The 13,622-nt window shown below is 38.9% G+C and overlaps 1 protein-coding gene across 2 annotated transcripts in view; it reads right to left on the bottom strand.

The window, feature by feature from the left end:
* LOC102516775 (caspase-14) overlaps positions 1 to 13,622 on the bottom strand; it is a 16,414-nt gene continuing 2,792 nt past the window's right edge. Inside the window, exons 3-8 of one of the 2 annotated variants that reach the window (XM_032459179.1) lie at positions 13,119 to 13,268; positions 9,264 to 9,489; positions 8,674 to 8,790; positions 6,104 to 6,142; positions 2,926 to 3,035; positions 1 to 1,972 (exon numbers count right to left, since the gene is read on the bottom strand). In XM_032459179.1, the coding sequence (XP_032315070.1) occupies positions 1,871 to 1,972; positions 2,926 to 3,035; positions 6,104 to 6,142; positions 8,674 to 8,790; positions 9,264 to 9,489; positions 13,119 to 13,268 (744 nt within the window). In that variant the 3' untranslated portion in view covers positions 1 to 1,870. The remainder of the gene's footprint in view (positions 1,973 to 2,925; positions 3,036 to 6,103; positions 6,143 to 8,673; positions 8,791 to 9,263; positions 9,490 to 13,118; positions 13,269 to 13,622) is intronic. The other variant, XM_032459180.1, reaches the window with a different exon arrangement.

Here is a 13,622-nt window from a genome sequence, read left to right on the forward strand (position 1 = left end):
TTCATGTTTTCTGAACCACAGACATTTTAATGCTCTACACAAAACCAAAGCTACAGATCAAATATCAGAACTCAAAAGCTTAAAAATTAAATCACATGTATTTATACTTAATAAATCATATTAACTAAAAAGGACACAATTAATCCCTGAAATGAAGACAGGCCTGGAGAATCCAGATTGCTTCAGTCAGTTTGGCTTTCAATCTTCAGAGCAATCCCACTAAACACCTGCATCCTCACGCAGGCCCAACAGTCTTATGCAACTGCCATCTTGAACCCCCAGGTCCAGGAACAGCCACATCTGCAGCTGCTCAGGCGCGAGTTCCCTAAGAAGTCAAAGGTCACTGAAGTCCAGTGGGATGAGTTCTCAGAGTTGCTAAGCCAAATTTCCTTTTATACAAATGAGGAAACCGAGGTCCAAACACAGCCCAGAGTTACACCAAAAGTTAGAACACAGTTACAGTTAAAACTCATACTCAACCACAGTCTGTTAGTCTAAAAATACCAGTCTACATACAGGTTTTCTTTACAGTGGGATGGGACCCAGGTTACACCCTGAAGAATGCACGATATAGAGGAAGCATTCAGGGAGAATGAAGGGCCTTTCAGGAGAAAGGGGAGAGGGAACTATGATATGGTAACATATCCAAGAGTGTTCATTCACATTCATTAATCCACAAGCCCGATTCTGCGAGAGATGATTAGTAAGGGAAGGGCGAATTATCTGGTGTGGCCAAGACCCAGGACAAACTGGCAGTATGCTGGCAGTGTAGACTAAGCCTGGCCGAGAAAGACTAGGACTATTGTCCTAGGGGACTTCCCTGCAGGCAGTGGGGAGTGAAAGGATTATTAACAATGGGATGGGTTTTATGAAGAGATTTAGGGGAAACTTAGGTTAATTTTCAGCTTGTTGAGTTCAACCGGCCATGAGTATGTGCGGATGAGTAGCAGGTGGCAGAAGTGATGAGGCCAGGTCTGAGGATGGAGAAGATGATGAAAAGGCAGGGACCAGTCATTCACCAAACATTCATCACATGGCTTCTCTGTGCCCAAAGGCACGGATGGAAGCTAGGATGCAGCAATGATTGAGACACATGGACTGAACTGGAGAGAGAAATTTAACAGCCACTACAGTCCTTCCAGTGCACAGAAGGGGAGCAGAGGGTCGCGGGGCACTCAGAAAGGGCCGCCCTAGCATGAGGGGTTATGGAAAGCTTCCCTGTACAAGTGATGCTTGACCCAAACTCTGAAGGACAGAAAGGACTTACCTAGGTGGGGCAGAACAAGGGGTTCCAGAAGAGAAAACAGCAGTTGGAAGGTATGAGGCAGCAAGGAGGCAGCTCAGAAGTGGGCAGAAGGTAACAACATGAAGGCATCCAGGGCACAGAGGCCTCCAGGTAAGACCTGAGAATGGTTTACAGAGTCAGAGGAGATCAGACCGGCAGCAGACAGCAATCTGGGGAAAGAAGGTGAAACAGAGGACAAGACCAAAGGCAATTCTTGACTAAGCCAGGAAAACGAGGCTTAACCCCAGCACCAAACTGAGTACGGAGAGGACGGGGTGTCATCAGCAAGAGAAACACGTGATAAAAACAGTACACAAATGGACCTGCATGTCTGTTTGGATAACGGTTCAGGAAAAAGTCCTTTTTCCAGAAAACAGTGATTTAAAAAAAAATCAAATTATTTACAAGTATCAAAGAAGCAGTGAAATCTTAGAAAAATAATGTATACATATACGAAACAAACTGGAGAAATACTAGTGACAAGAATAATGCCAAATGGTAACCATTAGTACAATGCTACAAAAGCTCACGGCTCTTTACAGAGTCTATTGTAAAGCAGGCCTTATGTTTAAATTCTTCCTGATGTCAAAAGTATACAAATTTAGTTAAAGTTGATTCCATTACAAGTGACACTTTTACTGGTTCACGACGTAGATTAAATTCCTGGTGAACCACTCTGTTGTTCACCTGTAAGAGAAAAGCACAAACTGTCCAAAAGAATGGAAAACCCTCGGCAAAAGCCTCTGAGTAAACCCCACAGAAGGAGGTGGCAGAATTATTCTGGCTGCACCAGGAAAATAATGTAAGCATAACCCACGTCCCACCAACTGCCTGGAAGGCAGCATGGAAAGTGCACAGGTCTGAGTCTCAGCTCGCCCCTGGGTAGTACCAGGCAAGATATTAACCTTCTCTGAGCATTGCTAAATCATGGCAAAATGAAAGGGTGGGATTATGTTATGTCCAAAGTACTGAACAGCTCTATAATTTCCGGGTTGGCTGTAAGCTCGACTATCATCTACTACCTCACTAAGCTACAAATGCCTTTAATGCAAAGGTCACATCACGCCCATCTTGGGACTTTCTTGCTAGTGTTTATGCAGCAAGTGCTTGGAAAATGAACAGTGTTCATACCATATCACCCAGCAATTCCACTCCTGGGTATATATCCGTAAAAAACAAAAACACTAATTTGAAAAGATACATGCACCCCAATGTTCACTATTTACAATTGCCAAGGTATGGAAGCAACCTAAATGTCCATCGACAGATGAATAGATAAAGAAGATGTGGTATTTATGTGCAATGGAATATTACTCAGCCGTTAAAAAGAATGAAATTTTGCCATTTGCAGCAACATGGATGGACTTGGAGGATGTTATGCTAAGTAAAATAAGTCAGGCAGAGAAAGATGATTATTGTAATGATATCACTTACATATCGAATCTGAAAAATACAACTGGTGAATAAAATGAAAAAGAAGCAGACTTACAGATACAGAGAACAAAATATTGGGAAGCAGAGAGAAGTAACATAGGGGTAGGGGAAAAAAAGGGTTATTACAGGAACATGTGAAATCATGTTCTCATCAAATGCATTAGCTTTAGACTGAATGGACCACATGTTCGTTGGAATTTACTTACCTTGGTGAAGAAGTCAGCGATGTGCCACTTATTTCCATACTGTTTAAAGACATCAGTCATTGTTCTGATCATCACAGAGCCGGTGTGGGGGTCACGTAAAGCAACATGATCTACAAAGGCAAAAAAAAAAAAAAACAAAAAAACAAACCCCAACATTTTCTCCATTTCCTCCTCTACTCGCAGCAAACTTGTTATTTTACCCACAGTTAAAACCTAGAAGGGGAAGGGTATAGCTCAGTGGTAGGGCATGTGCCTAGCATGCACAAGGTCGTGAGTTCAATCCCCAGTACCTCCATTAAAATAAATTAATAAACAAACAAATAAATAAAAGTAAAACCTAGCAAATGGCTTTGAACTGAGAATACAGAAATACATGCATTAAGACACAATCACAGGCAGAAGCACCTGAGCCCCCACCCCTCCCCAGGGGACTCATGTGACCAATAGCACATAACCCCTCCAGAGGACATTCTTCTTAGATGTAGTTTTAAAATACAAGTTTTCAAATATCCACAAAAATAGAAACAACAGTTCAACAACATATAATCATCCCTCAGATTCAAGAGTTATTTTGTCATATTTGCTTTATTTATCCCTTTTTAATTTTTTTTGATGACTTTTGCTATAGCATTTTAAGCTAAATAGCCCTGAATACAGCCAGATAGAATTTATTTGGGGGTTCTCAAAAGTTTATCTACTGAAATTATTTTTATTGTTAGATTAAAGAAAGATGAAACATGACTGTCTAGTGTGAAAATTCAATGGAAATATCAAAACTGCATGCTCTCGGGGGAGGGTATAGCTCAAGTGGTAGAGTGTAGGCTTAGCGTTCAGGAGGTCCTGAGTTCAATCCCCAGTACCTCGATCGAAAACTAACTAAATAAATAAACCTAATTACCTCCCCCCTGCAAATTAAAAAAAAAAGTTGAATTATTGACTTAACTCAGAAGAAAATCAGGGTGGAAGGAGGTGTGTAAGAATACATAAATAATTTCATAAAAATAAAGGTACAAAAAATAAAGGATAGAAATAAATGTTAAACAACAGCACTTAAGTGTGGAAGGGGATGAGAATTCGTGTTCTGAGGTTCCGTGTATCTTCAGGGAGTAAGGATAAGGTTTTTATTAACTTTAGACTAAGTGCACATGTATAAAATTTCACGGGAAACCATGAGAAGGAAAGATGTAAGCTGCATACGTTCCAAGTCAGTAGACGGAGAAAAATGTAACAATAACAAACTAAACTCATAATCAATAAAAAACTAACATAATATCGCACAGACCAACTGTACTTCAATTTTGAAAAAAGAGCAAAAAAGGAGGGGGAAAAAGCAAATAAAAATAAATAGCACAAAGTAAACTGGTAAAAGTGTAAATATATCAATAGTCACAAGAAGGATAAATTGTCCTAACTCACCAGTAAATAGATTGATAATATCAGACTGGATTAAAAACAGTATGCATCTATATTTTGTTCAAAAGAAACCACTTAAAACGTAAGGGCCCAGAAAGGCTAACAGAACGAGATCTGAAGGAGATATACCAGGCAGATACAGGACAGAATACTGGGGTATCTATATTAATATCAGACAAAACAAACTAATACCAAGAAAAAGCACTATTTGGGATAGTACGTTCATCAAACAATGATTAAAATATTTATTTCATCACAAAGTCAATTCTAAAATCATACGCCTCTATTAAAGTCGCCTCAAAATCTATAAAGAAAACAAAAATAGACAATAGAACTACAGAAGAAACTGACAGTGTCCACCATGATAACCTGACGTATTAACTAAACATCTCAACTATTGGCAGGTTGAGCAGACAGAAAACATTGGGACAATACAATTAAACTTAACTAGCAGAAATATATAGAAACATGTACTCAAGAAAGGAACACATATTCTTAAGCATATATAGACTATGACAGACTGATAGCCATTAAAAATTTACTACTGATAAAGACATAAATCAAGTCTCAACAGTTTTTAAATTGGTATCATAGTCCATATTCTTTCTCAGTTCACAGCACAAATTAGACATCAATTAAAAAAAGGGTAACTTTAAAAATCCCCATGCCAGAAATTTAGAGGCGTATTTCTAAATTACTGGGTAAAAGAACAAAGGAAATTTAAGAATCCTTAGAACTGAAGGATAAAAATATTACACATTAAAATAAAAAAGATACAGTGAAGGCAGTACTTCGAGGGAAATTACAGGTTTTAAAATGCTTATTTTTTTTAAAGGTAGAAAATAATGACCCAAGTACTTAACTGAAAATGTTGGGAAATTAAGAGTGGAATAAAACTCAAAAATGGAGAAAAAAATGAAAATATGAGCCAAAATTAAATGAAATCAAGAACAAACATAATCCCAGAGGCGATTAAGAAAACTAAAAATGGGTTCTTAATTAAATAAATAAACTACTGGCAAGACTGAAAAAGAATAAGAGAAAGCCACAAATATTAGAGGTCAACAAGGGAACAGAACTAGAGATAGAGATTTCACATGATTAAAAACACAAGGAACCCTATGCCAAGAAATAGGAAAATAAGTTTTTGTTTTTCTCCCATTGAGAAGCCAGTTTTCCCTTCACTATTTATTGGACGGTCCATTCGTTCACCATTGACTAGAAGTGGTTTTTTGTCATTATATTTGGTTCTACCTCAAGGTTCTCTGTTCTATCCCAAGGATCTGTTTGCCTACACACAGGCTGACACGAAGCCTTGGTTACTGCTTTCACTGAGTATTCATATCGTACAAGACAAAGTCTCTCAAATACCTGCATAGCTCACTCTCTCATATCCTCCAAGTCCTCCACGAATGATCAGTTTCTCAGTAGGACCATCCCTATGCATCTCTTTCTAAAACTACAATCCCCACTCTACCCCCAATACTCCCTCTCCCATGTTCCTACATTATTTTTCTCCATAGCACGTATCACCATCCAACATATTTTATTTTTAGTAAAATTTTGATGGAGGTGCTGGGGTTTGAACCCAGGACCTCATGCAAGCTGAGCATGCTCTCTACCACTGAGCTATCCACCCATCCCCCTTGGTAAACTTTTCACCAAAGGGTAACCATTGTACTGAGAAGTGCACAAAGCATGTGGGTATATGATAGTTCAATACATTTTCATGCAGTGAACACACTCACATAACTGGCATCCTCACCAAGAAACAAGATGATACCAGCACTCCAGAAGTTTCCTTCTTATGGTGAAAAAGAATATGAAAATGAATATATGTTCATGTGTGATGGAAGCATTATGCTGTACACCACAAATTGACACAACATTGTAAACTGACTATACTTCAATAAAAAATATAGATATACAGAAGTCTCCTTCTTGCCAGCTCTGGTCATTACCACTCCAAACATTGTGCACCTCCAAGGGCAAGCAGCACACTAACTTCTACCACCATAGCTTAGCTTTGCCTGTTTTTGAACATTATACAAACAGAATCATAAAGTAACACTGTATCTATTTTCCGTGTTTACTGTCTGTCTCCTCTGCTGGAACACAGGCTCCATGGAGGCAGAGATTTTTAGTTCTTTCATTCAAAGCTGATCTCTACTCCTCAAACATAAATAGGCCAGCACATAGTCACAAAATTCATTCAAAGTTGGAGCTCAAGGTTCCTTGTTTGATCCTTAACAGTTCCATAATAATGTTGTGATTAGTTTGTCAAATGCCATGAAAACACTATAGAATTCAATTTACAAATTTAGAAGAAAAAAAAAAACTTGTCTTTTTCATGATACTGAAATTTCCCACCATGAGCATAGTATTTCTCACCCTTGATTCAGGTCTTCCTTTACATCTTTCAGGAATGTCCTATCATTTTCTCTAATAAAGTTCTTGTTCATCTTTTGTTAGTCATTTCTAGAGATCACTCACTAAAGTAAGAAAAAATAATATGGTATCTTTTATCTTCTCTATTATATGTTCTAAGTCAGTTATTGCCACTGTATTCAAAACGATTGACTTTCAGAATATCGATCCTTATCCCTCTTTTCTTATCTCAATGCATTGGCTAGGGTAGTAGGAAGGTTGGCATGCTTGTCTCATACCTAACTTTCAAAAATTTTTTACAGATTTATTAAAGTCGAATTGATAATTGACAATCATCTGTACATATTTTAAGCAATCAATTTAGTAAGTTTTGACATACTTCTGCGAAGTCATCACCACTATCAAGATAATGAACATACCAGTCAGCCTCCTCCAATGCCCCTGTCATCTGTCCTTCCCGCTCCATCTCCAAGCACCACTGATTTGCTGTCTTACGGATTAGATTGCATCATCAGGAATGTTATGTACATGGAACCATACGGTATCTATTTTGTCTGGTTTCTTTCTGTCAGCAGGATTATTCTGACATCTATGCTGTCACATGCATCAAGTGTTCATTTCTCTTTATTACTGAGTAGTAGCTCATGTATGATATACCGCGATTTATTTATTCTTTTACCCATTGATGGTCATTTGGTTTGTTTCCAGCCTTTGACTCTTTCAAATAAAGCTGCTATGAACATTTGTGTGCAAGCGTCCATCAGGACATATGGCATTTATGTATGTATGTATGTATGCATGTATGTATGTATGCATTGGGGGTGGGGTTAGGTTTATTTATGTTTAGAGGCAGTACTGGGATTGAACCCAGGACCTCATGCATGCCAAGCATGCGCTCTACCACTTGAGCTAAACCCTCCCCCAATCAGGACATATACTTCCATCTCTCCTGGGCGAATAAAGTTACATCTAATTTTAATGGGGACATTTTCCTTTTACGTCACTTTTCTTATTTTCCTTTGCTTCTATTCCTTCTCTAACACTTTATCTTGAGTTGTGTGTATATTTGTAAACTACTTTAATCCTTTTGGAAGAAAGTAAAGTCAAGATAGAAACAGCTAAATGGGGGAGAGGGTATAGCTTAGTGGTAGAGTGTGTGCTTAGCATGCATGAGGTCCTGGGTGCAACCCCAGTATCTCCATTAAAAAAATAATAAATAAATAAGCAAACATAATTACCTCCCTTCACCCCCCCCAAAAAAAGATTAAAAAAAAAAAAAACAGCTAAATAAATGTCCTTGACCACTTACTGTATATTTTCTACATTTTCCTGTTTCCCTTCACGACTGAATCAAGTCTGCCCTTTTAGCATGTAAGATTCTTTTGGATTTTAAGTATTTAGGAGTAATAGTAATAATAATGATAATAATGTTTATCAGCATAACATATTGGTAATAATGTTAATTTTTTTAAAACTTATCATGCCAGTTATTATAAGCACAACATCTGCATTAGGTAATTTAATTTATACAGCATCCCAATGACAATGATTAATTTTATCTTTCTTGTTTTGCATACACAAACCCACATATCTAGAGGCTAAGGGATATCGAAGGTCTCAAAGACAGCAAGCAACAGAGCTGGCTTTGGGGACGAGATCTTTTTCACATGAGAACAGATGATTTTATTTACTTTATTTATTTATCCTTTGCTAAGAGGTTGGTGTCATCCTGGAAGAGATGAACAGTAAGATGTAAATCTTCCATGTCTAACGGTAGAACAGTGTCTAAAGGGAGATGGATGGGTTAATGAAAATTTCTCCTTACACACATCAATTTGTAAAGAACAGATAATTTTTTTTTTTTAAGATTTTAAAAATCATTAGGAACAACCTAAACCCTCGGGAGGAAGGACCGTACCTCAGTGTCATGTGCCTGCTCTGTCTTACCTGCCTGGGTGGGATAGATGATGAAATAATCACTGAAGGTAGGCAGCCGCCTCTTCTTTGATCCGTCGTCAGAGTCCATGGGTTCATCATCCGTTTCAACACCACTGTCTCTTCTCTCTGTTGTTTGAGGAATTAAAATACAAACTACAATCATACACCATTGACACCGACACCAGTAATCTTTAACGAAAGTCACAACACACTTGTATCTCCATCAGAGAGAGAAATAGCCACCAACGTTGCATAATTCAGATGTCAGTCCCACCAGCGACCTGGAATCACATAAATGGTGGGACATCCCCTGGAAACTGCCTGCCGCCCTCTCAGAATGTGAGGCTCCCTGACCTACCTTCATGAGGTCGATGACTTGGACTCTCCCTCAGCCTGAGTTAACGAGTCTATCCCAGGTAAGTTCCCCTCCATCCCCTCCTCCCAGCTCAAAGTCCCTCCTGTGCGCCACAACTAAAGTTACATGAGCTGAGGGTCCTCTAATGTAAAATAAATAATATTTTAAACTTAATTTTCTTTCCTCAACCATCGATATGAGAATTTCCTAGACCCAGGACTATCACAGAGAAGTCTCCACTTACCTCCTCTGCAGGCCTGGATTATAAAGATTTTTGGTTTCTCTTGAAGTGCTGGACAATTTTTATTGTTAAACATTTCAAAAATGCCTTCCAAGCTGACTTTTCCACCATCTTTCATTCTAATAAAGCCTTCTTCTCCATGGGACATAAGAGTAACAAGGCAACAGCCGATGTCATCTTTAATTTCATTTAGCCCATCACGGAATGAGGTTATTTTTTCAAGTAATTCCTGTAAAATAGGATAACATATTAAAAAGTACTGGAGGTAGGAAAAAAATCAGAAGTGCCAGAGATGGTCCCTTTACAAGGTGATCCAAAGAGATGACAAATTTGAAAATACCTACTTCTCCAACAGAGTCAGTATGACTTGTCATTTCCCTTTTGATTGTTTTCAGAATTCATATGATTTCTTCTTGTACCAGTGGTTCTTGTTTGACAAAATGAGGGCATTTATGATTCTCTACCACAAAATACAACAGGATTATAACTCCCCCAAAAAGTTAATGTACTTATTTTATATTAACTTATTTTATAAAATTAATTCCCTCAATAAGCTAGAAATGGAAGGGAACGGAGCTTACCCCGTCACATCCACCTGCCCAAATCTATGAGAAGACGTCCTTAAAATCATCCCACTAAAGAGACATGAATTGACTGCTGTCACTAGCCTCATACGTGCTGTAACAAAGACCCCAGCCATTTCAATAAAGTAAAAATGAAATGATTTTAAATATTGAAAACAAAGAACCAAACCTCATGAATTACAGATAATATGATTATCTAGAAATATAAAATTATCAACTAAAAACTATTAGAACTAGAGGTCAGCAAGTCGATCAGATGCAAGATTAATTTACAAAGATTTATAGCTCCCCAATTACCCAGCAATAATCACTCAAATCACAGAGTGGAAGAAGGATCCACTCATGGTCACAACAAAACTTAAACAATAGTAGGAATAAACCTAACAAGAAATGCAGATTACCTAAATGAAGAAAATTATTTAAAAAAAAACTTTAAGAGGCAACATAAACAAACCAGGAGACACTAGGGGGAGGGTATAGTTCAGTGGTAGAGTGTGTGCCTAGCACACACAAGGTCCTGGGTTCAATCCCCAGTACCTCCATTAAAAAATTAATAAATAAACCAAATTATCCCCTCCCAGGGAAACACACAAACAAAACAAAACCAGGACTGAAGTTAATTTAGTCTATCCCAGATTAAGTTTCCCGCCATCCCTTCCTCCCAGCTGATGCTTTGAATTGAGATGACCGAATGCTATCGATCTGCCAATTAACTCCAAATTAATCTCAATTCAGTGTCATGTCAATCAAAATCTCAAAGGATTTCTGGCAAACTTAACGAGATGGTTCTCAAGGTCACAGAGAACAGACGCTCAAGTAATAGCAGAGGGGGCAGGGAAGGGTTTAGCTCAGTGGCAGAGTGTGTGCCCAGCATGCATTAGGTCCTGGGTTCAATCCCCAGTACCTCTGTTAGATATTATAAATAAATAAACAAACAAACCTGATTTCCTCCCGCCACACACAAAAAAAAAAAGAACAATAACAGAGAACATTCAGAAGTGAAAAAATAAAACAACGAAAAACCCAATGAGTGGGGACTAGGTCCTAACCAACATTCAAATATACTGTAAGACCATGGTGAGTAAAACAGCGAAGTACTGGCAACTATAAACAAACACATGAATGGAATATTTTAGAATCCAGAAGTCGATCCAAGTATACATAGGGGTTTAGTTCACGATAAGAGTGGAATTTCACATATGTGGGGAAGGGATGTATCATCAACAGGGAGATGGCTATGCACTTGGAATAAAGTGAGAACTCCCACCTCACTGTTCCAAAAATAAAATTCCAGTGAGTGGAAGACTAACCTTAAACATAAAATATCACAGAAAAATATTTAAAGACATTTTTTAAGTTGGGAAGGCATGGGGTTTAGTCAAAACCCAAAACCCAAGGAGCCAACAAACAGAAAGATGGACAAGTTTAGTCACAAAAACTAAAAGACTTCCATTGACTTCCATTCCAGGACAACAGAAAGTCAAAAAGCAAGTAACAAGGTAGGAGAAAAATATCTGCACTCTACGTTGTCTAAAATCCAGGAACAAGAGCTACAGAATAAGAAAAAGAAAAAGAAAATCCTTTTCTTAGGAAGCAAAGACAGGGCAAAGGATACAAACAAGTAATTTGCAGAAGGAGAAAAAAAAAGTGACAAAAATAAGTTCAACCCAACTAATAATCAGGAAAATGAAACTTAAAACAGTGAAGTATGGTGGGGAGGGTTTAGCTCAGTGGTGGAGCACATGCTTAGTATGCATGAGGTCCGGGGTTCAATCCCCAGTACCTCCGTTTAAAAAAATTAAAGTAAATACATAAATAAACCTAATTTCCCCTCAAAACAAAACAAACAAAAGAACAGTGAAATAATTTTGCCAGTAAGATTGCTAAATATTTACAAATAAATGTTGATAGGCTGTAGACAAAGAGGTACTTCTGGACCTTTGGGAGAATAAATCAAAACAATACTGACAATATCTATCATCTGAATGGACAGGACTGGATTAAAAAAAAATCATGTAATGTGGAAGAGATTCTGGTACAGTCTGTGAGAAACAGGAAGGAGTCTATTTTTAGCTTTGAAATAACAAAATCAAAATTTGCTGAGTCCTTACTATAAGCCAGCTACTATTCTGAGGACTTTTATATACATTTCTCCTCACCACAGCCCTACAAGATAAATGACTATCATCACCCCCATTTTAGAGATAAGATCACCCCCATTTTAGAGATAAGCAGTGAATGAATGTACGGCAGAATTTCTAGAACTTCCGCACTATTGACACGTTGTGTCGGGTGACTGCTGTGGGAGCTGTCCTGCGCACTGTAGGGTGCTCAGGAGCACCCCCACCTTCTACCCTGGCTTCTACACTGGATGCCAATGGCACCCTCCAGTTGTGACAACCAAAAACGTGTCCAGACATTGTCAAATGTCCTCCAGGGGGACAAAATAACCCTCAGTGGAAACCCAGATTTAAGGTAACAGCTACTAAGAGACAGGATTCCAACCCTGTCAGTGCACCACTCCTTTCATAGCCCTTCTGCTGGGCAGTCCCTTAATATTCACTGGCAGTGACTCCTGGGATCTACGAAGAACTCTCCTCTGTTATCAACCCCAATTCTGGGCAGGGCCAGGCCAGGACTCAGGTAAGGGTCAGAGAGGTCAAAATGAAGTTCCCATCCACCCACCTACCCACCAACACTCTTCAACCTCATTTCTTCCTGTGTTAAATCACAATGCAATTGTGCCCAGGGCTCTCAGCAGTCCCTCTCCCCGCCCCTCCCATGGTTCCAAGTGAGTCCCCCTAAGGACCTTTCAAAGCCCCTGGGCTCCAATGCTGCTGGGATCCCTCTGGCCTGGCTTCCTGCTGACCTCTCACAGCTGTCTCCGAGGTCCTCCTGATCCCAAATGCTCTGGACCTTGCCTACTCTGACTCACAGCTTGTCCTTGGGACTCCTTGCCCATCTTGCTTAAAAAGACACCTTCTGGGGTTCCCTCTCCACTAACTGCACAGCCCTAGCCAAGACTGGTACCCAAGAGGTTCCTGCTTGACTAGAAGGGAAACTGGAGTATCACACACTTAAGATGACAAAAGCATCTGTACCCAACAGGTAAAGCTGGGTAAGAATTTCATCGGGACATAATAAGTCCATTGCTCTGCAGGACCTGGTTCTAACCAAATATAAAGGACTAAAAAAAAGTAACAAAAAAAGGAAGGAAGGTTATAATATCCAAGCTACAATTTTTCCTTTTTTTTTTTTTTTTTAAACTTGTTACCATTTTGTCGGGATTGATGCACAATGTATGTTCAAACTGGCACTGGTCAAGCCACTCCTCCATCAGTAGGACGTCCTGCTCAGCACCTGGCCTGTTCCTCATTTCACACATCAGGAAGGCCTTCCTCTTGCCACTCAGGTCATAATAGTCCTGTTTCCAAGGAAAGCCAAGAAACAATATTTCAACCAAACCAAACTCGGAAATTCAAATACATCATATATGTGCAATGAGTTTTTTTCTGGGATGAATGATGAGGTTTCCCAGTGCAGGGCAGGAGCACAATACTGATTTCCACTCTTATCAGTTCTGGAAGGGAGGCATGACTTGATTTGTAATTACTTCAAATGCCTTTCTCAAACTAGGACGAAGAGGCCAATCCCATTTTTAAACTCCTATACCTAGCCGCCACTACCTGTTTAAGGAAAATGGTAAATGACAACCCAAGGCTACAATTATCAAAGTCCAGAATGTGGGACATTCTACAGGACAAATAACCTAGGTTCA

Source organism: Camelus ferus, chromosome 17 (genome assembly GCF_009834535.1).
Source record: "Camelus ferus isolate YT-003-E chromosome 17, BCGSAC_Cfer_1.0, whole genome shotgun sequence".
NCBI lineage: Eukaryota > Metazoa > Chordata > Mammalia > Artiodactyla > Camelidae > Camelus > Camelus ferus.